Source organism: Suncus etruscus, chromosome 19 (genome assembly GCF_024139225.1).
Source record: "Suncus etruscus isolate mSunEtr1 chromosome 19, mSunEtr1.pri.cur, whole genome shotgun sequence".
In the NCBI taxonomy this organism is placed as follows: domain Eukaryota; kingdom Metazoa; phylum Chordata; class Mammalia; order Eulipotyphla; family Soricidae; genus Suncus; species Suncus etruscus.
The window spans coordinates 28637011-28659671 of NC_064866.1; the positions used below are offsets into that span (position 1 = coordinate 28637011).

General features: G+C 49.7%; 2 protein-coding genes and 1 non-coding gene across 3 annotated transcripts in view; 2 read left to right on the plus strand and 1 right to left on the minus strand.

The window, feature by feature from the left end:
- LOC125997363 (glutathione S-transferase Mu 2-like) overlaps nucleotides 1-22661 on the plus strand; it is a 436713-nt gene that overhangs the window by 314728 nt on the left and 99324 nt on the right. The window lies entirely within an intron of this gene.
- On the plus strand, nucleotides 174-19495 carry STRIP1 (striatin interacting protein 1). The gene is made up of 21 exons (XM_049765708.1): nucleotides 174-256; nucleotides 3278-3347; nucleotides 4341-4415; nucleotides 4846-4980; nucleotides 5070-5190; nucleotides 6638-6706; nucleotides 7630-7736; nucleotides 7834-7961; nucleotides 8987-9169; nucleotides 9377-9594; nucleotides 10395-10460; nucleotides 10569-10632; nucleotides 13730-13801; nucleotides 14268-14342; nucleotides 14508-14605; nucleotides 15648-15774; nucleotides 15926-16026; nucleotides 16435-16501; nucleotides 16993-17097; nucleotides 17852-18056; nucleotides 18957-19495. Exons 3-21 carry the CDS (start codon nucleotides 4376-4378, stop codon nucleotides 19202-19204), a joined length of 2229 nt encoding a protein of 742 aa, XP_049621665.1. The 5' UTR covers nucleotides 174-256; nucleotides 3278-3347; nucleotides 4341-4375; the 3' UTR covers nucleotides 19205-19495.
- On the minus strand, nucleotides 13489-13595 carry LOC125997638 (U6 spliceosomal RNA). Its single transcript, XR_007491678.1, has one exon. It is a non-coding gene; the product is annotated as a U6 spliceosomal RNA (small nuclear RNA).

Below are 22661 nucleotides of genomic sequence, written 5' to 3' on the forward strand. Positions count from 1 at the left end.
CGGGCCGGGGCCGCTGCTGCTGATGCCGATGCCGAGCGCCAAGCAGCCGCAGCCCCCGACCCCGAGCCCGGCTCCGGCCCCGACGCCGCCCCCGACGCCGCCGCCGCCCGCCCTGGCCCAGCCGCAGCCCCCGCCGCCGCCGCCCGGCGCCCCGCGCGCCCCGGGGCCGCTCCTGCCCGCGCCCAAGGCCAGGGACCGCGACCGCGACAGGGACAGGGACCGGGAGGCCGGCCGCGGGCAGCGCAAGGACTCCGAGGTGAGGGAGGCCGGCGGGCTCGGCCCCGTGGGGGGGGGGAGGGACGGACAGGCAGACAGTCAGGGAGGGAGAGAGAGAGAGAGAGACAGACAGACAGGGAGGGAGGGACAGACAGACAGACAGGCAGGCAGGCAGGCAGGAGAGCTGGACGGACGAGGACCGGGCGCTGGGGGGGGGACGGGGAGGCGCAGGGAACCTCAGGAGCAGCGGGCCTGGACAGGGGGAGAAGGAAGAAGAAGAACAGGAGGAAAAGAGGAGGAAGAAATGAAGGAAAGGAGGAAAAGAGGAGGAGGGGGAAGAGGAAAAAGGAAGAAGACGAAGAACAGGAGGAAAAGAGGAGGAAGACGAAAATGAGAAGGAAAAGAGGAAGAAGAGAACTAGAAGCAAAAGAAGGGAAGGAGGAACAAAGGAAGAGGAGGAAGAAAAGTAGGAAATGGGGAAAGAGGAGGAAGAGGAAAAAGGAAGAATAGAAGAAGGAAAGAGGAAGAAGAGGAAAAGGAGGAGGAAGAAATGGAGGAAAGGAGGAAGAGGAGGAGGGGAGAGGAAAAAAGGAAGAATAGAAGAACAGGAGGAAAAGAGGAAGAAATGAAGGAAAGGAGGAAGAAGAGGAGGAGGGGGGAAGAGGAAAAAAGAATAGAAGAAGGAAAAGAAGGAGGAAGAAGTGGAGGAAAACAGGAAGAAGAGGAAGAAAAGTAGGAAAAGGAGAAGAGGAAGGAGGAGGAAAAAGAGGAAGAGAAAAAGGAGGAGGAAGAAGAGAAGTGGAAGCAAAAGAAGGGAAGGAGGGAAAAGGAAGAGGAGGAAGAGAAGGAAGAAGAGGAAGGAAAAAGGAAGAAGAGGAGGAGCAAGAGGAAGATGAAGAAAAGGAGGAAAAAGGAAGACAAGGAGGAAGAGGAAGAAAGGGAGGAAAAAGGAAAACAAGGAGGAAGAGGAGGAAAAGGAAGACAAGGACAAAGAGAAGAGACAGAGAAAGGAAGAAGAGGAGGAAGAAGACAGGAGAGGAAGAGGAAGAAGACCAGAGAAAGAGAAGGAGAAGAAGGAAGAGTTCCTTAGAGTTATCAGGGTGTTTTGTTTATGTTTTTTGAGTCACACTCACCACCACTCAGGGATTACTCCTGACTCTGCGCTCAGAAATCGCTCCTGGCAGGCTCAGGGGACCACATGGGATGTCCAGATTTGAACCAGGATGTCGCAAGTCAAGCACCCTACCACTGTACTATCGCTTCAGCCCAGGTGTTCTTTTTTTAATGAAAGTGGTGAGGGTGGATCTCACTTCTAAGAGGAGTTACAGTTTTAAAAAAGAAGGGTATAACTACATTTTATGATAAAAGTATAGCGGAGGCAGGCTACGGATGGGAGAGGATTGCAGGACATTGGTGGACGGCAATGGACACCGGTGAAGGGTTTAGCACAGGGACTTTGTGTGTGCCTGAAAACCAAATATGAATGACTTTGTAACTGACAGTGACAAAAATAAAAGGTGTAGATTAAAAAAAAATGTTTAAAGGTGTAGATTTCTAAAGTGGCTGTGAAGCATTAAATTTGCTGTATCTGCTGCATTTAAATCCACCCTTTCATTTGCATATGGATGCTGTTTTTAACTCATTTGCTGAATTTAAATCTATCCTTTTATTTGCATATGGATGCCTCACAGGGAGTTGATGAAGACCACATTTCTTTTTTTTAAAACTTGATTGATTGATTGGTTTCTGGGCCACACCCAGTGGTGCCCAGGGGCCACTCCTGGCTCTGCACTCAGAAATCACCCCTGGCAGACTGGGGGACCATATGAGATGCAAGGAATAGAACCCAAGTCCCTCCCAGGTCGGCCACATACAAGGCAAAAGCCCTACCGCTGTGCTATCTCTTTGGCTCCAAGAACACGTTTAATTTCAGAGACTTGTGTGACTCTGGCTCTGGAAACTACTCGGCGCTTGGAGGACAGGGATGTGGACTACTGATGAGTGCTCATAGTGTGCAGTGTTGCATTTTGGTTTTAACTTAACTTAGATTGGTTTTAACTTAGTGTTGTATTTTTATCATCGCCATTCTGTTTATTTATGGAGGAATGGGCAGTGTACATTCTATTGCTTCTAAGTAAGATTTCGTCATTTTGTTGGGTATCTTGAACCTTCGCTAGGAGATTATAGCTGAGCCTCAGGACTTTACCTGCTCTCTCAATTTTTTCTTACACAGCTACAAAGATCACCTGCCCCCAGCAGTTGTTCAGTCTCTTTGTTGCACTCTCTGCTGTATGTGGGAGGGAAGCATTGTTAGCCAGTGCCTGCTGTCAGTCAATACCCTGAAATTTTAGAGGACAGAAGGGTGCGGGTGTCTGCTGTTTTGTTCTGTGCTGTTTGTGAATTGCCGACTAGCCAGACCCAAGGAGGCTTCCAGAGTCTTAGCACCCTGTGCAAAGGTCATTACTATAAGGAATACATAGATTCATTATATGGTTCATTGAGAGTACGTCATACTCTCATTCATGCAAAGTTCCGTGCTGGGCATCTTAAATTCCCTGTATAGAATGAACAAAGGCTCTGCTTTCAGGAAACTCGAGAAACTCATCTCACTGAAGTGACAGACTTTAGCACTTGTGCAAGTGTTCTGAATGCTCAAAAGGAGAAGTGGGGGGTGCCGGAGCATTAGCACAGTGGTACTGCATTTGCCTTGCGCGTAGCCAACCCAGGATGGACCCAGGTTCAATCCCTAAGATCCCATATGGTCCTTGAGCCTGCCAGGAGTGATTTCTGAACTGAGAGCCAGGAATAACCCCTGAGTGCCGCCAGGTATGGCCCCAACCCAAAAACAATCCCAAAAAAGAAGAGTAGGCCGCACTCTGGGAGGGCAGACAATGGGGAGACCTGAACTAACGCAGGCGGCAGAAAGTTGGACTCTGCCTGAGAGGAGGCAGTGGTGTCCTGTGACACAGGAGCCTCTGGAAGCATCTCTGGATGCATGTATTTCTTCCCATGGGTAACACTGGCATTGATCCTGTTTGTTCCTCCTACCTTATCTCCACAGGGCTTTTCCGAGTCACCAGACTTGGAGTTTGAATATGCTGATACCGACAAGTGGGCGGCAGAGCTCTCAGGTAAAACAGGTCTTCGTGTCACTTATTTAATTGTTTTCTTTACTAGATAGTCTTGAAAATTTAGAATGAGTGTTTTTTTTTTTAATTAAGGGTGGTGTGGGCCACACCCTGCAACAATTAGATTTTCCTGGCTCTATATTCTGAGGGATCATATGTGGTGCTGGGGATTGAATCAAGTTTGGACACATGTAGGGATAGTGCTTTACCCCTTGCTCCATCTCTCCAACCTTAAGACTATCATTTTGGAGTTTATTTACCCTCCAAGTTTGTCCTTGTTTGTATATATGTGCTCAGATGTTATTTGTTTGCGGGCATGCATGTATGTATTATAACACTTGAGTTGTAGCTCATAACTAGGACACACCTTGATTTTTTGTTTTGTTTTGCTTTTGGGGCCACACCTAGTAGTGCTCAGGGCTTACTCCTGGCTTGGTGTTTAAGGATCGCTCCTGGCGGGGATTGTGGGGGAAACCATCTGGGGTGCCAAGGATAGAACCCAGGTGAGCTGTGTGCAAGTCAAGTGCCCTGCCTGTTGTATTATTTCTCAGCATCTGGCCTTGATTTTTATAAGCATCTGTGTGTGGTCAACTCAGCTGGCTGTGTTCCAGTCTCTCGGGGCCAGTGATGTTCCTTCACCAGACACTCTTGGCAGTGGTCTTTCTTTCCTAAGGCAGGATTCATGAGGAATACCAACAGATGTCCCTTCATCTGTGCACATCTGTTACTGTTGCTGCTGTTCACTTGCTCTGTGTGGTCAGCCCAAACTACAATTCAGGCATTCGTGGGAAAGAGTCAATACGGAGACTCGTGCACACAACATGATGGCATGGGAATCCTTAGGTTCCTGCTTAACTGGCACTCTGGTTCCCAGCTACAAAGCAGAGAACTCAGTCACTGACCCAGAGTTGGGCTTGGAAAAATGGCCTCACTTCTCTGCTCCTTGGGAGGCCGCTGTGCTGTGGCCTGGTGGTAATGAGACTTTGTTTTCAACAGAACTTTACAGCTACACAGAAGGGCCAGAATTTCTGATGAATCGAAAATGCTTTGAGGAGGACTTCCAGATCCATGGTAAGGTCCATTCCTAGCTTCTTGGCTCCTCTCCCCTGGGAGAGCGGCCGGATTATTTCAGCCAGCTAGATGAGTTAGTTAGTTCTCCAATTAGAGTAGCCTGGGAAAGCTGCTGAACACGATTGTCCAAAGCCATTGGTGTTGGTTTTATGGAAATTGTGGTAATGGCTTTTCCTGATGTGAAAATTAGGAAGGGGGTTGAAGGGACAGATTTTAGGATTTTAAGTGGTTTTAGTAAAATCACCAAAGTAGCAGATTTGCAGCCTGAAAAAAGCCCATCACAGCAGGTGACCTCAGCCCTTAATAGAGAGGAACTTAACAATTTCGATTTGTTGGCCTGTGGCACTCCTAAGTTTGGTGGGTTAATCACTGCCCCTTGTATTGTGAGGACTTTTCTGGGCCCAGGTGTAACTGGCCTCTTGCCCTGCAGTGACAGACAAGAAGTGGACTGAGCTGGATACTAACCAGCACCGCACCCATGCCATGAGGCTCCTCGACGGTCTGGAAGTCACCGCCAGGGAAAGAAGACTCAGGGTGTCTCGAGCAATTCTCTATGTTGCGCAAGGTATAGAGTGCACACCCCCTACCCTACACCCCTGGCTGTCGCCCTTCAGTATGGGGAGCATTCTGTGAGGCCCCGTCCCTATGTTGCAGGCACCTTTGGGGAATGTAGCTCGGAGGCAGAGGTGCAGTCCTGGATGCGCTACAATATCTTCCTGCTCCTTGAGGTGGGCACGTTCAATGCTTTGGTGGAACTTCTGAACATGGAGATCGAGTGAGTTCTTCTCAGGACGGGCATTGAGCTTGCAAAATTAACAGGCTGAGAGACAGTTCCTGGCCTTGGCCCTTTGTGGCTGAGGACCTATCCCAGACCCAGTTCTGACCAGCCAGGCTACCGTATTTGCTGGCGTATAAGACGACCTCCTAATTTTGCAGTTAAAACATAGGTTTAGGCCTATATTCACTGTATCAGACAGAATGTTCCTGTGCTGCAGCTGTATGTACCACAGTGAGCCAATCACAACAAGCAAAGGTCCAAATGTTATACTGTAATAGACTTCCTCTCTGACTCTGGCCAATCTGAGCAGGCTTTTGACAGTGTAGATTCGGTCCAGAACATTGTCTCATTTGCATGCATCAAAAGCCTGCTTGGATTGGCTGAGTTAGGCAGTCCGAGCAGCCTGGCAGTGATTGGTGCAGAACATCGTCTAATTTGCATGCATCAAAAGCCTGCTTGGATTGGCTGAGTCAGAGAGGCGGTCCGAGCAGCCTGGCAGTGATTGGTGCAGGATCGAGTTGGAAAATTCGTTTTGTGGCAATATTCAGACAATTTTCGTTCAGCGGCATATTGAAACATTTTTCGGGATATACTCGGTGTATAAGACGACCCCCGATTTTCGGTTGACCTTTTTTTGTTTCAAAAGTCGTCTTATACGCCGGAAAATACGGTAAATAATAGGAGTTACTCACCCTGACCTTGGATACCGAGCTTTCACCCCAGACAGTCCGGGTCTTCCCTGGCCTGTTGCTCCTTAAAGAACCTCTTACTCTCAGCTCCGTGGAACCTATAGTCTTTGGTGTTTGCACTGTACTTCCCCCCAGCATGAGACTAGACACAGATCTGACTCCAGGGTCAGCCAAAGGCTTCTGGCTCTCCTCATTTATGAGTCCTTCTCCAGAGGAAAGGTCACTGCTGCTTATCCAAGAACGGCACCATCAGTAATCAGAGCTAAGGACATTTTTGGAGTGCTTCTGTATCCTGGGCATTGTCTGAAGGCCTTTGACGTGCTCAGTCATATTAATGACTAATATGCTCTTGCCACCTGCATTTTGCAAAGGAAACAGACATAGAGAAGTTAAGTAGGACAGGAGGGATAAGGTGCTTATCTTGTATGTGGTCAGCTCGGGTTCCATCCCCAGCACCCCATGTAGTTCCCAGAGTACCAGCATTAGTGAACCCTGAGTACAGCCCTGTGGCTTGCCCCTGCCCCGACACATTCTCATATTCTCTCTCCCCCCTCTCTCTTTCTCTCTCTCTCTCTCTCCCCCCTCTCTCTTTCTCTCTCTTTCTCCCCCCCTCTCTCTTTCTCTCCCCTCTCTCTCTCCCTCTCCCCCTCCCCCACTGCCTCCTATGAACACTTGACTTCTCATGCTGCCCCATGGGGAAGCCCACCACCAATCCTTTCCCTGGTCAAACTCTGACCCTCCAATCTCTTCTGTAGCAACAGTGCTGCCTGCAGTAGTGCCGTGAGGAAACCTGCCATTTCTCTGGCCGACAGCACAGACCTCAGGTGAGCAGGCAGCGGGCCTGGGTCCCCCCAAGCCTCATGCCGAAAATGAGTTCCGACCAGCCCAGGATGTAGAAAGATGTCTTGGTTTCTTCCCTTTGATTAGTCGTCCTGCTCAGGCTCTTTCTCTATGGGGCCCCAGATGAGACTCCTAGACCTTATTCAGATGAGACTATCCAGAGTCAACAGAGCAACAGTATAGAGCAACAGTAAAGTGCTGCCTCTGCCCACACTGTTACTGAGACTTCCAGGCAATGGCCATTCACATTTGGACCATGCTCACACAAGAGCCGTCCTTGGGCTCACTTGGCCTGACCTCTACAAAGGGTTAATCCTGATACTTCATTGACTTCTGTGGCTACAAAGGCATTAAGCACCTACTAACCAGGTTAGAAACTGAGTTTCAGATGGGGTGCTAGACCATAGCTGGGGTCCCTGGGCCTCTCACCCTATTGCCATTTGCGTCCCCTCAGATCTGGCAAACACTGTCCTATTCCATGTTGAACCCACTCTGCTTCATCTGTCCCAGCTCCCACACCCTCAACTCCCCTAGGGCCTTTCACCCCTAGAAGCTGTAGGTAGTGAATGCTTGTGACCACCCTTGCTCCATGTCCTTTATTCAGCAATTATTCACCAGGCACCTGCACTTTGCTAGGCAACAGAAATACTAATGGACGCCAATCTCATCCCTACCATAGCAGTGGGGTCCAAAAACCCCAGGAGAGCCTCTGGGATGAATGGAAGCCAAGGGTGCCCCCTAACATATGCACACACAGACACACAGACACACGCCTCTCTACACCCCTCCCTGACACACACACACAGCCAAGGGTGCCCCCTAACATGCGTGTGCGTGCGCGCGCGCGCGCACACACACACACACACACACCTCTACACCTCTCCCTGTGTCCTTGTCTCTTCCCCAGGGTTCTGCTCAACATCATGTACCTGATCGTGGAGACAGTTCACCAGGAGTGTGAGGGCGATAAGCCTGAGTGGAGGACGATGCGACAGACCTTCAGGGCTGAGCTGGGTAGGAGTCTAGGGAGTCCTTCCTCAGGCCTGGCCTGGAAGCCGAGGTGAGGGGTCCTGTCTCTCCTGTGTCCCTGAACCTTTTGGGTTATCTCTAGGCTCCCCACTTTACAACAACGAACCATTCGCCATCATGTTATTTGGCATGGTGACCAAGTTCTGCAGTGGCCACGCGCCTCACTTCCCCATGAAGAAAGTACTGCTGCTGCTGTGGAAGACAGTGCTGGTGAGCACCGCCTTGCAGGGGATCTCTGTTTGTGAGGGCAGTGGGGGGCACATGTTGAGTGACGTGGATCTAGGACTTCTTTAGTTAGGAAACAGGATTCTGAAAGAAGCTCCCTGAAAGGAATTGATCCAGAAGTGCCACTTGCATTTCACTGTGGCCAAAGAAGCACTGTCTCTAGAGTCAGAACTGATCAAGAGCCCGGTTCCCAGGAGCTAGTGTTTACTAAGTAATTGAGGTACCCTCCAAGCTGGCATCATTTGGGCCCCTCAGTTAGATGTCCCTTAAAGGAGGCACAAGTCACCAGCAACCCCAACTCTTGTTTCTGACTGGGGAAGGAATGGAGCCCTAGGCAGTGGCCTGACCAGAGCCCCAGGCTGGGGAACCATTGTCAGGAGCCCCCACTCCCCCCCCCCCCATGCCTCAGTGGAAAACAGATGATCTGGGATTTGGACAGCTCCCTTCCTGTGCTCTTTCCCTTCTTTCAGAGCAGCTAGTGCCGGGCTCCTGAGCTTAGGGAGTTGGACCTCTTCCGAGGGCTCTGCGCATTGTATCTTGGCCAGACATCCTGTGGGTTCCTCTGGAAGCCTCATTGAAGCCAGAGGAGATAGTTCTGGAATCCAGAAATAGTGAAACTAAGCAGTCTAACACGGCCAAGAATTACTCAAGTTGGCCTCTGGGAGCTGCTTAAATGAAGCCTTTCAACAAAAATTTGAGCACCCAACAGTATGTTCCCAGTTTGACTTTGAAAGCCTTTGAACCACATCCATTCTCCTAGGAGCTGGAAGGGTTGGGCTTTTCGACCTGTCTTTGCTTTCCTTGAAGAGGTGGCTTACACAGAGCTCAGTGGTCTGCACCAGCTCACCCAGAGCACTCCTTGTTCCCTTGCTCCCGTTTTCTCACCACTTTCTGGTGGTATGGTGGATAGATTAAGTCCAGGGTTTTGATCTGAGGGCAGAGGTGGCAAGCACCAGGTGCTCTGGGACTAGCTGACCGCCTACTTGTGTCCATAACTGGCTGTGATGTAGTGCACACTTGGCGGCTTTGAGGAACTGCAGAGCATGAAAGCCGAGAAGCGCGCCATGTTAGGACTCCCACCATTGCCTGAAGACAGCATCCAAGTCATCCGCAGCATGAGGGCTGCCTCTCCTCCTGCATCTGCCTCCGACCTGATCGAGCAGCAGCAGAAACGGGGTCGTCGCGAGCTGAAGGTGAGAGCCACAGAGATCTCTTGGACTCCTTAGGATCCTCTGGGTTAGGAAGGAACAGAGCAGGAAGTGTTGTTTGTCCCTGACTTGCCCTCTCGACACCCCACCACTCTTAATTGTTTTCCTGCATTTGTCTGATCTCCCTCACCCCTGCCTTTGCTGTTTCTTTGGTTGAGTCTTACAGTGTAAGCCCCTTCCCTTGGCTTGCAGGCCCTCATAAAGCAGGACAACTTGGATGCCTTCAACGAGCGGGATCCCTACAAGACTGACGATGCACGAGAAGAGGAGGAGGAAAATGACGACGACAACAGCCTAGAAGGAGAGGCCTTCCCCCTTGAACGGGATGAAGTGATGCCTCCGCCACTACAGCACCCCCAAACCGACAGGCTTACCTGCCCCAAGGGGCTCCCATGGGCTCCCAAAGTCAGGTGAGGCTCAGAATTCTGGAACATTCTTTTTTTGTTCTGGTTTTTGCTTTGGTTTCTCACTCTGCCCTCTTGCTTAGACTTGATGCCCATGGATGTCCCTTGGGACATGGGAAATATAAGAGAGACTTCTGAGCAAACTTATTTCTATATATCCTGGGATTATATATGATTTTTAAAAAAATTTACAGATCGAGTTTCTCTAGAATCATAATTGAAATGTTTGAGATTAATGACCATGAATCAAAGGATAGAAAAATACCTGGGATGTATATATCCAGGTAGCATCTGAGGTCCAGAGTGTAGTAGGGAACTTGTTTTGCATGTGGCTAACCCAGATTCAATCCCCAGCACCTTGTATGGTCTCTGAGCCCCACCAGAAGTAATTCCTGAGCAGAAAGCAAGAACTAAAGCCTAAACACCGCTGAATGTGGCACAATATAACAATAAATAAATGAATGAATAAATTGATCACTAGCTTGAAAAATGGATAGAAGGACTTTAGAACTTTAGAGTCACTTTCTTGATTCAGGTAAAGGTGATTTGTATTGAATTACAAAAACAGTTCATCGGAAAATACAAGTTGCTCTGGTTGTGCTATCGCCTAGTTGCAATATATTTTGAGGCTTTTGATCCAATAGCACTATGAAAAACATTTAAACTGCAGAGTTTAGGGTTCTTTTATTTTTAGCGTACCAATTATGGGAGACATTTCAGATTTCTCAACTTCTACATGTATCAAATATTTCGTTCACCAGGACACCACAAAATAACTTCATATACTTTGCTCGCTTCCTTGGCAGAGAGAAAGACATCGAAATGTTCCTCGAGTCCAGCCGCAGCAAATTTATAGGCTACACTCTAGGCAGGTAAGTGTTATCCGAGTTTCTTTTGAAGAAAGGTCAGGAACAGTCATCGTCCCAGCCTCTAGACCGGTTGGTGTCTAGGATTAACACAGGCCCTTCTTTGTTCTCCAGTGACACAAACACAGTGGTGGGGCTGCCCAGGCCAATCCACGAAAGCATCAAGACACTGAAACAGGTAGGTGGCCTCATTTGGTCCTAAGTGTGTAAAGTGAGATGGGCCCTTTGGGAGAGGCCTTTGAATACTGATTTTGATTACAGAGGCCCACAGTGGATGAGTGTTGAACTGACAATTCCACCTGAAATTGTCTTCAGCATTTGGGTTTTTTGGGAAAGGGGAGGGGCTTTTCCTAGTGGTACTCAGGGTTTACTCCTTGCTCTGTGCTTAGAGGATTGAACCTGGCTTGGCCATAAATAAGGCAACTATCATTCCAGTCCTTGAAACAGTTATTCTTTTTTTTTTTTTTTTTTTTGGGTTTATGGGTCACACTCAGTGGCACTCAGGGATTACTCCTGGCTCTGTGCTCAGAAATCACTCCTGGCAGGCTTGGGGGGACCATATGGGATGTCAGGATTCAAACCACTGTCCATCCTGATTTGCCTGCATGCAAGGCAAATGGCCTCCCACTGTGCTATCTCTCTGGCCCTGAAATAGTTACTCTTAAATTGTACTTGGGCCAGAGTTTTTGTTGGGCATTAACTGGGTTATTCATGATAATTTATCCAACAGTTGGAGGGACTGTGTCTGATGTCTGATTCATTTATTTATTTAATTTTTTTTTTATTTTTTATTTTTTGGTTTTTGGGCCACACCCGGCGGTGCTCAGGGGTTACTCCTGGCTGTCAGCTCAGAAATAGCTCCTGGCAGGCACGGGGGACCATATGGAACACCGGGATTCGAACCAACCACCTTTGGTCCTGGATCGGCTGCTTGCAAGGCAAACACCGCTGTGCTATCTCTCCGGGCCCTAAATTTTTATTTTATTTAAACACCGTGGTTACAAACATGACTGTAGTTGGGTTTCAGTTACCAAAAGAACACGCCCCTTCACCCAGTGCAACAGTCCCACCACCAGTGCACCCTATCTTCCTCCACCCACTCCTGCCTGTATTCGAGACAGGCATTCTACTTCTCTCACTCATTAATACTGTCATGGTAGTTGTTAGTGTAGTTATTTCTCTAATTGCACTCACCACTCTTTGTGGTGAGCTTCATATCATGAGCCAGTCATTCCATTCCTCGTCTCGGCATTATTACAATAATGACTTATTTTTCTTAAAACCCATAGATAAGTCGGACTATTCTGTGTCTCTCTCTTCTCTCCCTCTGACTTATTTCAAACTCAGCATAATAGTTTCTTTCTTTCTTTTTTTTTTTTTTTAGCATAATAGTTTCTATGTCCATCTACGTATAGGAAAATTTCATGACTTTATCTCTCCTGATGGCTGTATAATATTCCATTGTGTATATGGACTACAGTTTCTTTTCTCCTGGCAGGCTTGGGGGACCATATGGGATGTCGGTATTCGAACCACCATCCTTCTGCATAAAAGGCAAATGCCTGGGCCCGGAGAGATAGCACAGCGGCGTTTGCCTTGCAAGCAGCCGATCCAGGACCAAAGGTGGTTGGTTCGAATCCCGGTGTCCCATATGGTCCCCCGTGTCTGCCAGGTGCTATTTCTGAGCTGACAGCCAGGAGTAACCCCTGAGCATCGCAGGGTGTGGCCCAAAAACCAAAAAAAAAAAAAAAAAAGCAAGCGCCTATCTCTCCAGCCCCATACTACAGTTTCTTTAGCCATTCATCTGTTAAAGGGCATCTTGGTTGTTTCTAGGGTATATCCCTAGGCGTGGTATAGCTGGATCATATGGGGAGTTCAATTTCCAGTGTTTTCAGGAATCTCCATATTGTTTTTTATGAAGGCTGGACTAAACGGCATTCCCACCAACAGTGAATGAGAATTCCTTTCTCCCCATATCCTCACCAGCACTGATTGTTCTGTTCTTTGTGATGTGTGTCAGTCTCTGTGGCATTAAATGGTACTTCATTGTTGTTTTGATTCGCCTCTCCCTTATAATAAGTGATGTAGAACATGTTTTCATGTGCCTTTTGGCCATTTGTATTTTTTCTTTGAGAAATTGCTCATTTCTTCTCCCAATTTTTTGATGGGGTTAGATGTATTTTTCTTGAGTTTTGTCAGTAACTTGTATGTTTTTAATATTAGCCCCTTGTCTGACGGGTATTGGGTAAATAGTTTCTCCCACTTAGTGGGTGGCACTTGTATCCTGGGCACTATTTCCTTTGAGGTGCAAAAGCTTCTCAGCTTAATATAGTCCCATCTGTTTATCTCTGTCTCCACTTATATGGAGAGTGCTGTTTCTGCCTTGAAGATGCCTTTAGTCTCAATGTCATAGAGTGGGAAAATGATTTTTAAAATTTGGATTACAGAGTCTGGAGAAATAGCACAGTAGTAGGGCATTTATTTGCCTTACATGTGGCCAACCCGGGAGGAACTTGGTTCAATTCCCAGCATCCCATATGATCCCTCAGCCTACCAGGGGTGATTTCTGAGTACAGAGCAAGGAGTAACCCCTGAGCACTTCTGGGTGAGGCCCCAAAACCAGTCAATCAATTAATCACTCAAGTTTTTTTTTTTTTTTTTTTTTGGTTTTTGGGCCACACCCGGCAGTGCTCAGGGGTTACTCCTGTCTGTCTGCTCAGAAATAGCTCCTGGCAGGCACGGGGAACTATATGGGACACCGGGATTCGAACCAATACTCAAGTTTTTTTTTTTTTAAAAAAAGAGGTAGAAATGTTGACCTCATCTCTTTAAAAAAAATTTTTTTTGTATTACAAAGTAGTTTCAAACCTCTTGATTACTTAATTCTTTTAGTCATTTTTCTTGTATATATTGGAAAAATCCCTTTTTTTTTCTTTCACCTGTTCTCCTCCTGCTCTAATATGTGCATTTTATGCTTGTCTTAAATAATAGATGCCTACTCAGGAAAATATTTTAGAATCTTTTTTTTTTTTTTTTAAATATGGAACGCTTCACGAATTTGCGTGTCATCCTTGCGCAGGGGCCATGCTAATCTTCTCTGTATCGTTCCAATTTTAGTATATGTGCTGCCGAAGCGAGCACTATTTTAGGATCTTATTTAGGGAGCCTAGCGGGAGAAGAATGTGTTCCAAGAGCATCTTGCAGGGGTCTTTACCTGCTGTGGGTTTGGCCAAGACAGAGCATTATTTCATAGCTGCCCTTGCCTTCTCTCCCAGCACAAGTACACGTCCATCGCAGAGGTCCAGGCACAGATGGAGGAGGAGTACTTTCGCTCTCCTCTCTCGGGGGTGAGTTGCAGCTGCTTCAGCCTGCCGGATCCCAACTATACTAGGATATCCCAGGTTCCGACATTAAGAGCTCCCAGTCAGGCCATGGGGCAGCATGTCTCTAACTCTGGTTGGGGAAGTACTGCTTGCATGGCAAGAGAGTGCCCAAAGGGCTGAGTGCATGCTGGAGGCTGGATTTGATCTCTACCACTGCATCCCATAGTCCCACCCCAGCACTGTCCACTGTGGCTCACAAACAAACAGAGAGCATAGACTGTGTCTGCTTTGAGTTCTCACCTATGAGATGGGAAAACACAAATACCTTCTTCAGGTTGTCTCACTGTGGATTAGTGAGTCATTAACCAGGGAGGGGCCCTGCAGTGTATTATTAAAGCTTGCGTTCTCTGTCAATGCATACTTACAACGCTGTCACTGGGTCAGGAGCAGACACATTCTGGGGTTTGTGATTATGACCATTGTGTTGAAGGGAGAAGAGGAAGTCGAGCAAGTGCCTGCAGAGACCCTCTATCAAGGCTTGCTTCCCAGTCTGCCCCAGTACATGGTGAGTGGCCTGAATCGGTTGGATCACCCTGAGCCTTTGGACGTCCCACAATAGCCTGGCCACTCCTTGCGCTGGCCAGTCTTCCTCTGCCTCTCCTCCTGCTTCCTCAGGACTTTGCCTGTCCCCAGGCACTTAGACCTGACTGAAGTGTTCTTTCTTTCCCAGATAGCACTGCTGAAGATCCTGCTGGCTGCAGCTCCCACCTCCAAAGCCAAAACAGACTCCATCAACATCCTGGCTGATGTCTTGCCAGAGGAGATGCCGTGAGTGCCTTGGAGCAAGTTGGGGCCACAGGGTAGAAGGGAAAGAAAATGGTTTCCATTGTGTCCCACTAATCACTACATTAGTTTCTCAACTTCTGGAACACCACCTTTTGAGCCTTTTAGGCTAGAATTTAGAGGTTACTTTAGAGCAGAGAAGAAAAAAATAAGGTTCGGGTGTGGCACCCCCCCAAAAAAAAACCCAAAAAAGTTTTATTGTTGCAGAGATGGCTACGTCTAGTTGGCCTGGATCTAGAGTAGATGTACTTTGCCATGGAGTGAGTGGGAAAAAGCCATTTCCTGTGACTTGCACCAGGGCTCCTTCCCCCAGCACTGTCCCTGGAGAGCTTTGTTGTTGGGTATCTGGGATGTGTCTGGACGCTGCCATCAAGGGGCAGACTGTATCTGAGCATGGCATGGCTTCACAGCCTATTTCCTGCAGGACTCCTCCCCAGGACATTGCTCTCTTCTCTGTGATCTGACAGCATAAACATGCTGTGTTTATGGAGGATGGGGGGGTTGGCATCCTCTTCTAACTACTCATCTAGTTCTGATCTGGGTCCTTGAGAGGTTGGACCCTGAGTCTGGTGAGGGGAGGGGAAATAGGGATTGGCTAATAAGGGAGTGCCACAGAGCTCAAAACATCACAATAGTACTTGGAAAGAGGAGCTCACAGTTAAATATTCTATTTTCTTGTAAGGATGCATGGTAGGAGCTGAGGAAATAGCTTAAAAGGCTGGAGCATGGGCCTAGCATTCAGAGGGCTCTGCCTTCCATCCTTGTAGAGTAGCAGAAGTTTTCAGGAGATATTTTTGGAGAAAAATAGGAAAAGCATTCCTTTGGGTTTCATGGGAAAGAAGAAAGTATCAAGCTGGATTGCTTGGAAGGTGGGTTGGAGGACCCCGAAGCTGTGATGATCATTGGGGTAGAGGGGGAACAGAGCAGAGGAGACTTCACTGTGAGAGGACAGTTGCTGCTGCTAGGAATCCTCTACGTAGGTGCTGCCTGTGCATGACACAGCTCGGCCTGGTCCTTGTGTTTTCAGAACCACAGTGCTGCAAAGCATGAAGCTGGGAGTGGATGTGAACCGTCACAAAGAAGTCATCGTTAAGGCCATTTCTGCCGTCCTGCTGCTGCTGCTCAAGCACTTTAAGTTGAACCATGTGTACCAGGTACCTGCAGGACCTGCCTTCCTGTCCACGGGTCTGAGCAGTGCTACTCCTCTGCTAGAATGTCCCGAGGCACAGTCCTCCAGCCAGGCCTGGCCTCCCTCGGAGAGAGGGTGCACTGCCCCGGTGCTCATTGTCCTTCCGTTGGTTTCAGTTTGAGTACATGGCTCAGCATCTGGTGTTTGCCAACTGCATCCCTTTGATCCTCAAGTTCTTCAACCAGAACATCATGTCATACATCACTGCCAAGAACAGGTGATGAGCATGAGGGATCCCGGTGGAAAGGAGGGTGTGGCTGCATGCGGGGTTCTCTGCTTCTCTTCCCACATATTTTTCCCCCTGATCCTGGTCAGCCCTACTGCCGGCCCCTGCGAAGCATTGAGCTACGGGGTAGCGAACGATGTGAGGATGCATGTGGCACATTCGAGACTAGTTAGACTAGTGACAGTGCACGGCTGAAAGCTTAGCCCAGTCTCCAGTGCTGTGTCCTTCTTTCATGATGCTTAGTAGCAGATGTTTTCTACCTTAGAGCTGCAGGAAATAGGGATGCAGACAAAGAGAGCCTTACTTTTGCTTCTCAAGTGTGGGAGTTGCTCCATCCCCTTCCTAACTCTCTAGAGCCTGCCTGTTCCCTGACATTCCTGGGCCTCTTCCCCTCCACAGCATTTCCGTCCTGGATTACCCCCACTGTGTGGTGCACGAGTTGCCCGAGCTGACTGCTGAGAGCCTGGTGAGTGGCCTGTTCCCCAGCTGGCCCCCTCAGGAGCATCTTCCCAGAGGCATGGGCCTGCTGACTGGGAGCTGCAGGGCACAGAGGCCACCCTGTGAGGGGCTTGCAGAATGCAGAACGGAATGTTGGAAGTATGAGTTTGCTCCTTGGCAGTGTGGTCTTCAGAGCTTGCCTGCTGAGGTTGCTTCCTTTTCTATGTAAAGGGCCAGCTCTCGGTTTCCCAGGAGACTGAGACACTTGTGCTCCACGTTTCCTGCAGGACAGTTGTAGGGGGCCCACCTTGTGGTTCAGTGACAACACATGCCTTCAGTGAGTGCGACCTAGGTTTGAGCTTGGCACCAGACACTAAAATGTATAGATAGCCCCCCAGCTACTAGCATAAAACCCCCCCCCCCCAGTACTGCTGTGAAGGCATCCAGCAGTTCGGGATGGCGTGGATAGAGCTCTGTATCTCCACATGACCATTGTAAGGGTTCTGGCTTTCCTGGCAGGAAGCGGGGGACAATAACCAGTTTTGCTGGAGGAACCTCTTTTCCTGTATCAATCTGCTGCGGATCTTGAACAAGCTGACTAAGTGGAAGCACTCCAGGACGATGGTGAGTCGGCACACTCAGTGCTCAGCCTCGAACCCCTCCTCAGGATGTCTCCCTCACAGGAACTCAAGGAGTCCCCAAGGTTGTGCTACTTGTATAGTGCTTCGGCCATAACCCTGCACTCAAAGGCTACTCTAGGTCTTGGGTCATTGAACTGGAGGCTACATGAGGCTCAGCCTTGACTGAGACAAGTCTCCACTTGGAGAGGAAGTTTCCCAACAGCCTCTGACTGTTAGTTCTGGCCCAGGTCTGGGGAGGTCCATAGCACTTCTGAAATCGGATGCCAATGCACACAGACACATTTCGCCTGTGGAAACTGCTGGCTGCTTTGAATTCCAAAATGACTCAAGAATAGGCTAGCTGATGATCCTTGTTGGCACTGGGGTGCTGTTGAGAGTTTTGTTGTTGGGGGGCCACAACCAGAGGTACTCTGGGGATACTTCTAGCTCTACACTCCTGATGGTCTCAGGGAATCATATGGGATGCCAGGTTGGCAAGCACCTTAACCACTATGCTATCACTCCAACCCCATCTCTCCATCACTTTCCCTCTTCCCTGACCCCAAGCCTCCTTTCCCCACTGAGTGTCTATCTTGGGAGCCCTGCCCCCTGTACTCTTGTTCCAGCCCTAGGGGGTGCTGCTACTGATTTGGCCTGTATAGGGAAAGGGAATGTGGTGAGCTTAACTGAGCCTGAGAAGCAAGGGGTGATATGGACCTTCTATTTCTGCCTACTCTGGTGGTCTCGGACCTGCTCAGATGCTGGTGGTGTTCAAGTCGGCCCCCATCCTGAAGCGGGCCCTGAAGGTGAAGCAGGCCATGATGCAGCTGTACGTGCTGAAGCTGCTCAAGGTGCAGACCAAATATTTGGGCCGGCAGTGGCGGAAAAGCAACATGAAGACCATGTCTGCCATCTACCAGAAGGTGCGGCACCGGCTCAACGATGACTGGGCCTACGGCAATGGTGAGGCTGGGAACAAGGGGACCGTAGCTGTGTGTGTCTAGGGTGGAGAGTCCCTCCCTGTCTTCCTCCCTGTCTTACTCTGTCCAAGTCCTCTCCACAGAGCTTGGGAGAGCCCAGTTCCTGCTTCTCTAGAACCAGGATGGGCTCTGGCCCCTGCCCGGGTGTACCTCCATCCCCTGCTGCCTGCTGTGTTTTCTTTCAGCCAGCCCTTTTCTGGAAAGTCTCAGGAGGCTCTCATCCCTTCTTTCTCTCCCACCACAGTGACCCTTCTTCCGGCCACTCACATCCCCATTCCACTGTTCCCAGGGCTTCCTGCTACCGGAAGTGTCCTACTCCCAGCCCCTTGTTCTTTTCAGTTCCCCCGGAATGCAATTTCCATTAGCTGTGCTCTCCCTCAGAGCAAGTACCAGGTCCTTGAACAAAGCTTGTCCTAGCTTCTCGGTTCAGCCTCGTTGACCTTACACTTTCAGACACATAACTCCCTCAGCACATGCAAAGGATCCAGCTGCTCCCATTTTGTTCCTTCAGTGCCCCTGATTGTTCTGCTGGTGGCGTGCTACCCATCCACCCTCTCAGGCTGCATTCTCACACTGTCACACTTCCTGACACCCAGACCATGGTCCGGTGGCCCTGTGCATGTATGTGTGCCAAACCCGGGTGCCCAGTCCTGGTTAGGGAATCGAGAGAATGAGCAATGAGGGCCTGTTGGCGTCCAGGGAGTCTGTGGGGTCATGAATTCCAGAGAACTGAGATCATGGCAAATGCCCTGTGAGCACCTGCTGCCTCTTGATGGTCACATACTGAGGCCAGTTGGTCAGTGGATCCATGGAAGCTACCCTCGCGTGCCCTTAATGACATTAATACCATTGCTCTTAACGGTGTCTCCCTGTATTATCCCAGATCTTGATGCCCGGCCTTGGGACTTCCAGGCAGAGGAGTGTGCCCTCCGTGCCAACATTGAGCGCTTCAATGCCCGGCGTTACGACCGTGCACACAGCAACCCCGACTTCCTCCCTGTGGACAACTGCCTGCAGAGCGTCCTAGGGCAGCGGGTGGACTTACCTGAGGACTTCCAGATGAACTATGACCTCTGGTTGGAAAGGGAGGTCTTCTCCAAGCCCATCTCCTGGGAAGAACTGCTGCAGTGAACTTCTGTCCAGGGAACTAGGAAGGAAAGCAGGGTGTGCTCCGGGTGGGTACCATGGGCCTGTGCTGACTGCTGCAGTCCCCGAGACACCCTGCAGGTGGCAGCACGGCCTCATGGTGCCCTCCATCGCTGCTCCTGGGCTTGCTGGTGAGCCCAGGTTTGGCCGGAGAACCTAGTTCTGCTCGGGAGCAGTCATCTCTGCCCGGGAGTTTTCTTCACTCCCTTTCTTGGACCTGGTGGTTTACTTATTTCTCGTCTTTCTTTTCTCCAAGGTCAGGGAATACTAGCTTGGGCTGGGGACTTCTTGAGACACCCAAGTCCTTGTAGGTCAGCCAGCCAGCCAGGTGAAGGCCAGGAAATTGGCATCTTAGGCGTACTTTATGTGCTTTGCGAGTTGAGATACCGCCCTCCCAGGCCCTGGTTCAGTTTCCTTTAACTTGGAGCAGTGGGACTAGGATGGAAAGTTAGAGGTGCCATTTATCCTCTTGGTTTGCGAGGTCTGTAAATATCTATATATAAATATGTTATTCTCTTGTGTCCTGTTGGGCTATGAATGTGTTTGTGTATTCTGTTTACATTAAAAGGAAGCAAAACCAATTCACATTGCCTTGGCCATAGAAAGTGCAGTCCCTGATATGTCTCCTCCAGCTCTATGACTTTTCTTTTTGGGGAGCAAGGAGGGTGGAGTCATGGACCATGCGTAGCAGTGTTCAGAGGCTATTCTTGGAAGTGCTCGGAGACCATCTGTGCTGCCAAGGGATTGAACCATGATCCGTGGGCAATACAGGGCAAGTACTAGTTCTGTACTCTCCCTTTTATTATCTCTACTCCAGTCAGTTTTCTTGCCTGCATGGTATTGGTCACTGCTTATCCCTGCCAGATTGCACCCTTATCCCCCTGATGGCACTTGCCACTGTGCTTTCTCCCAGTCTGGCAGGAACCACTCTAGTCTTAACATAGGATCCTGGTACTTGGCTTGGGGTCATCACGCTGGAGGCCTGGTCTCCTTGCTCATTGATTCACCATTGGTTAGACTTGGTATTCGCTCCTGTGTGTTTCTTGACAAATCACTTGCATCAGGAGCCTAGCTGACCACTCAGATTTGACCTTGGCTGAGCCCTTGCTGGGCCCCACAAGCAGCCTCCCCCCTCAGCCTCAACCTGAGTCTCTCCCTGAGCTGTGCTCACACAGATACGGGCACATGATGCCACACATGGCAGCACCTCTTTCTATTTCTAATGGCTTTTCTGTCTCTGCCTCTCTAAGCATTGTACCTACAAAACAGGCCCCTTCCAGAATTTTGAACCACCTTTTTCACTGTTCGACTTTGCATCCCTGGCATACTGCTCTGAGTCTAATCAGCCACTCAGCGGTAGCCTTGCTCCCGCCCCTTAAATGCCTACTCCAGGCTGGGCCCTCCCTGGGCAAGCAGGTGGGCAGGGCACCACCCACGCTGCAGCATGAGCAAGTGCCCAGTAGGATAGAGAGCCCCGAGAGCACAGGAGAATAGTTATACCGTAGGAGTGGAGACAGCTGTCTGCAGGACCTCCCAGATCCCAAGGGGACCCTTAGAGTCCAGTAGGGTGGGGAGGTGGGAGGCTGCGACAGCAGTAACAAAGAGGGTTGCTCTCCTGACTTGGTGGGGCCGGCCAAGCAGGGAATACTGGCTACGGGCTATGCAGAGCTCCATTCCTCTGGGGCTGCAGAGGTCGGCACTGCAGGGCTGTAACTCATGTTAATGTGTCAACCCAGGGAAACGGAGGGAAGATTGAGTGCTTCTAATGAGAAGCATTTCTCAGTGCTGGTCCGAGACTAAGCCTGGACTGGGACCCTCAAGCTCTCCTGTGCCCCTGCCAGCTCCGAGATTTAGGGCTCTGGAATTGGGCGTGCTAGATCTTGCTGAGGCCAAGAGAGACCACTAGCAGCTCCTTTTCACATGGGATTCCAGGGAGGGCACCCCTTTAATTTTTCCAGAAGTTAGGAACATGCAGGAGCATGGCCTCAGCAGGAGCCTAAGGTCACTTCTGGAGCAAGACTGGGGTACCTAGAGACCTAGGGACTGTCTCAGAGGTGAGGGCCTTGGGAGTGGGGGAGCAAAGGAAGCCGGGATTGAGTAGGGGACTAATGGGAAGCAGGTGGAAGGCCAGGGGACAGACTGGCGGGATGGCCCATCAGTGGGAGAAGCCATCAGCTCACAGATAATCCCAGGAACAGGCTCTGAAATGCCCATTCATATTTATTATGTGTGAAGCAGGCAGTCATGAAGTTCGCTTTCTCTTCATTTAGCTGTCAATGGACAGAAAAATATGAGCTGTGGGCAGATGCCCCTGGATGGGAGCCAGTATTTGGGCTCTGGCCTCACTGTGTCATTCCCCCCCTCTGCCCGCCCCGGCCTTCCTCCACACAGGGCTGCCTCTCCCCCTCAGTCTGGACCTCCTCGGCACCCCCTTGTACTTACTTCCTTTGCTCTGGCTTCCATAGCCTGTTCCCTCTATACCTCTGAGTGGAGAGACCTTTGGGCTTATCCCTCTGGTGTCCAATTTGGTGCCACAGCAGGAGAAGCAGTCAGTATTAACTGCCTGAGATCAAATATGCTGACATAGGGCCCTAAAGATAGCATGAAGGTAGGGTGTTTGCCTTACATGCAGAAGGACGATGGTTCGAATTCCGGCGTCCCATATGGTCCCCCAAGCCTGCCAGGAGCAATTTCTGAGCGTAGAGCTAGGAGTAACCCCTGAGCGCTGCGGCTGACCCAAAAACGAAAACAAACAAACAAATATGCTGAAATAGAAAGTCTGACATTCTGCTGCCCAGTTCATGGATGAGGAAGACCCAAGTGGAAGATTGGCTTCCTATTTTGTTTGTTTTAATTTTTTATTTTGGAACAACAGCTGGCAGTACTGAGGGTTTACTCCCGACTGTCTATACAGGGATCTCCCCAGGTGGGACTCTTAAGGACCATATGGGGTGCTGGGGATCAAACTAGGGTCACCTACATTTAGATTCAGGGCCTTAATCCTTTTCTATCTCTGACCCTCGTTAACTTTCCTTTTTAGGGTATTAGGATATTTTTGTGTGTGTTCGGCATCACTCCCAGCTCCATGCTTGCGTTATTCCCAGGGTGTTTGGGGGAACTTGCAGTACAGGGATGGAACCTATGCCTCCTGCATGAGTAGCCTCTCCTTAGGCACTTTGAGCCATCTTCCAGCCACCACATTCATTCTCATGGCCCAGCGTGGTAGCTCTGTTCGAGAGGGAGCAGAAAGTGTCTTTCTCTGCTACCTGGGCTCTTCCTACCCACAGTACCATATAGGCTCACACTGGGCCCCAATTTCCAGAGGAAACTAGGGAAGCTGTGCTCCTGATTGATGGGAGAGGAAGATAGGAGCCCGCACAGCCCTGAGAGCTGTGTTGTGTGTGTGTGTGTGTGTGTGTGTGTGTGTGTGTGTGTGTGTGTG

Excerpts from the sequence above, each read along its gene's own strand:
- STRIP1 (XM_049765708.1), top strand. The coding sequence starts at position 4,376 with ATGAATCGAAAATGCTTTGAGGAGGACTTCCAGATCCATG. Across the intron at positions 9,170-9,376 it reads GGGGTCGTCGCGAGCTGAAG|GCCCTCATAAAGCAGGACAA; the intron begins GTGAGAGCCACA and ends CTTGGCTTGCAG. Across the intron at positions 14,343-14,507 it reads CCAGTCTGCCCCAGTACATG|ATAGCACTGCTGAAGATCCT; the intron begins GTGAGTGGCCTG and ends TTTCTTTCCCAG.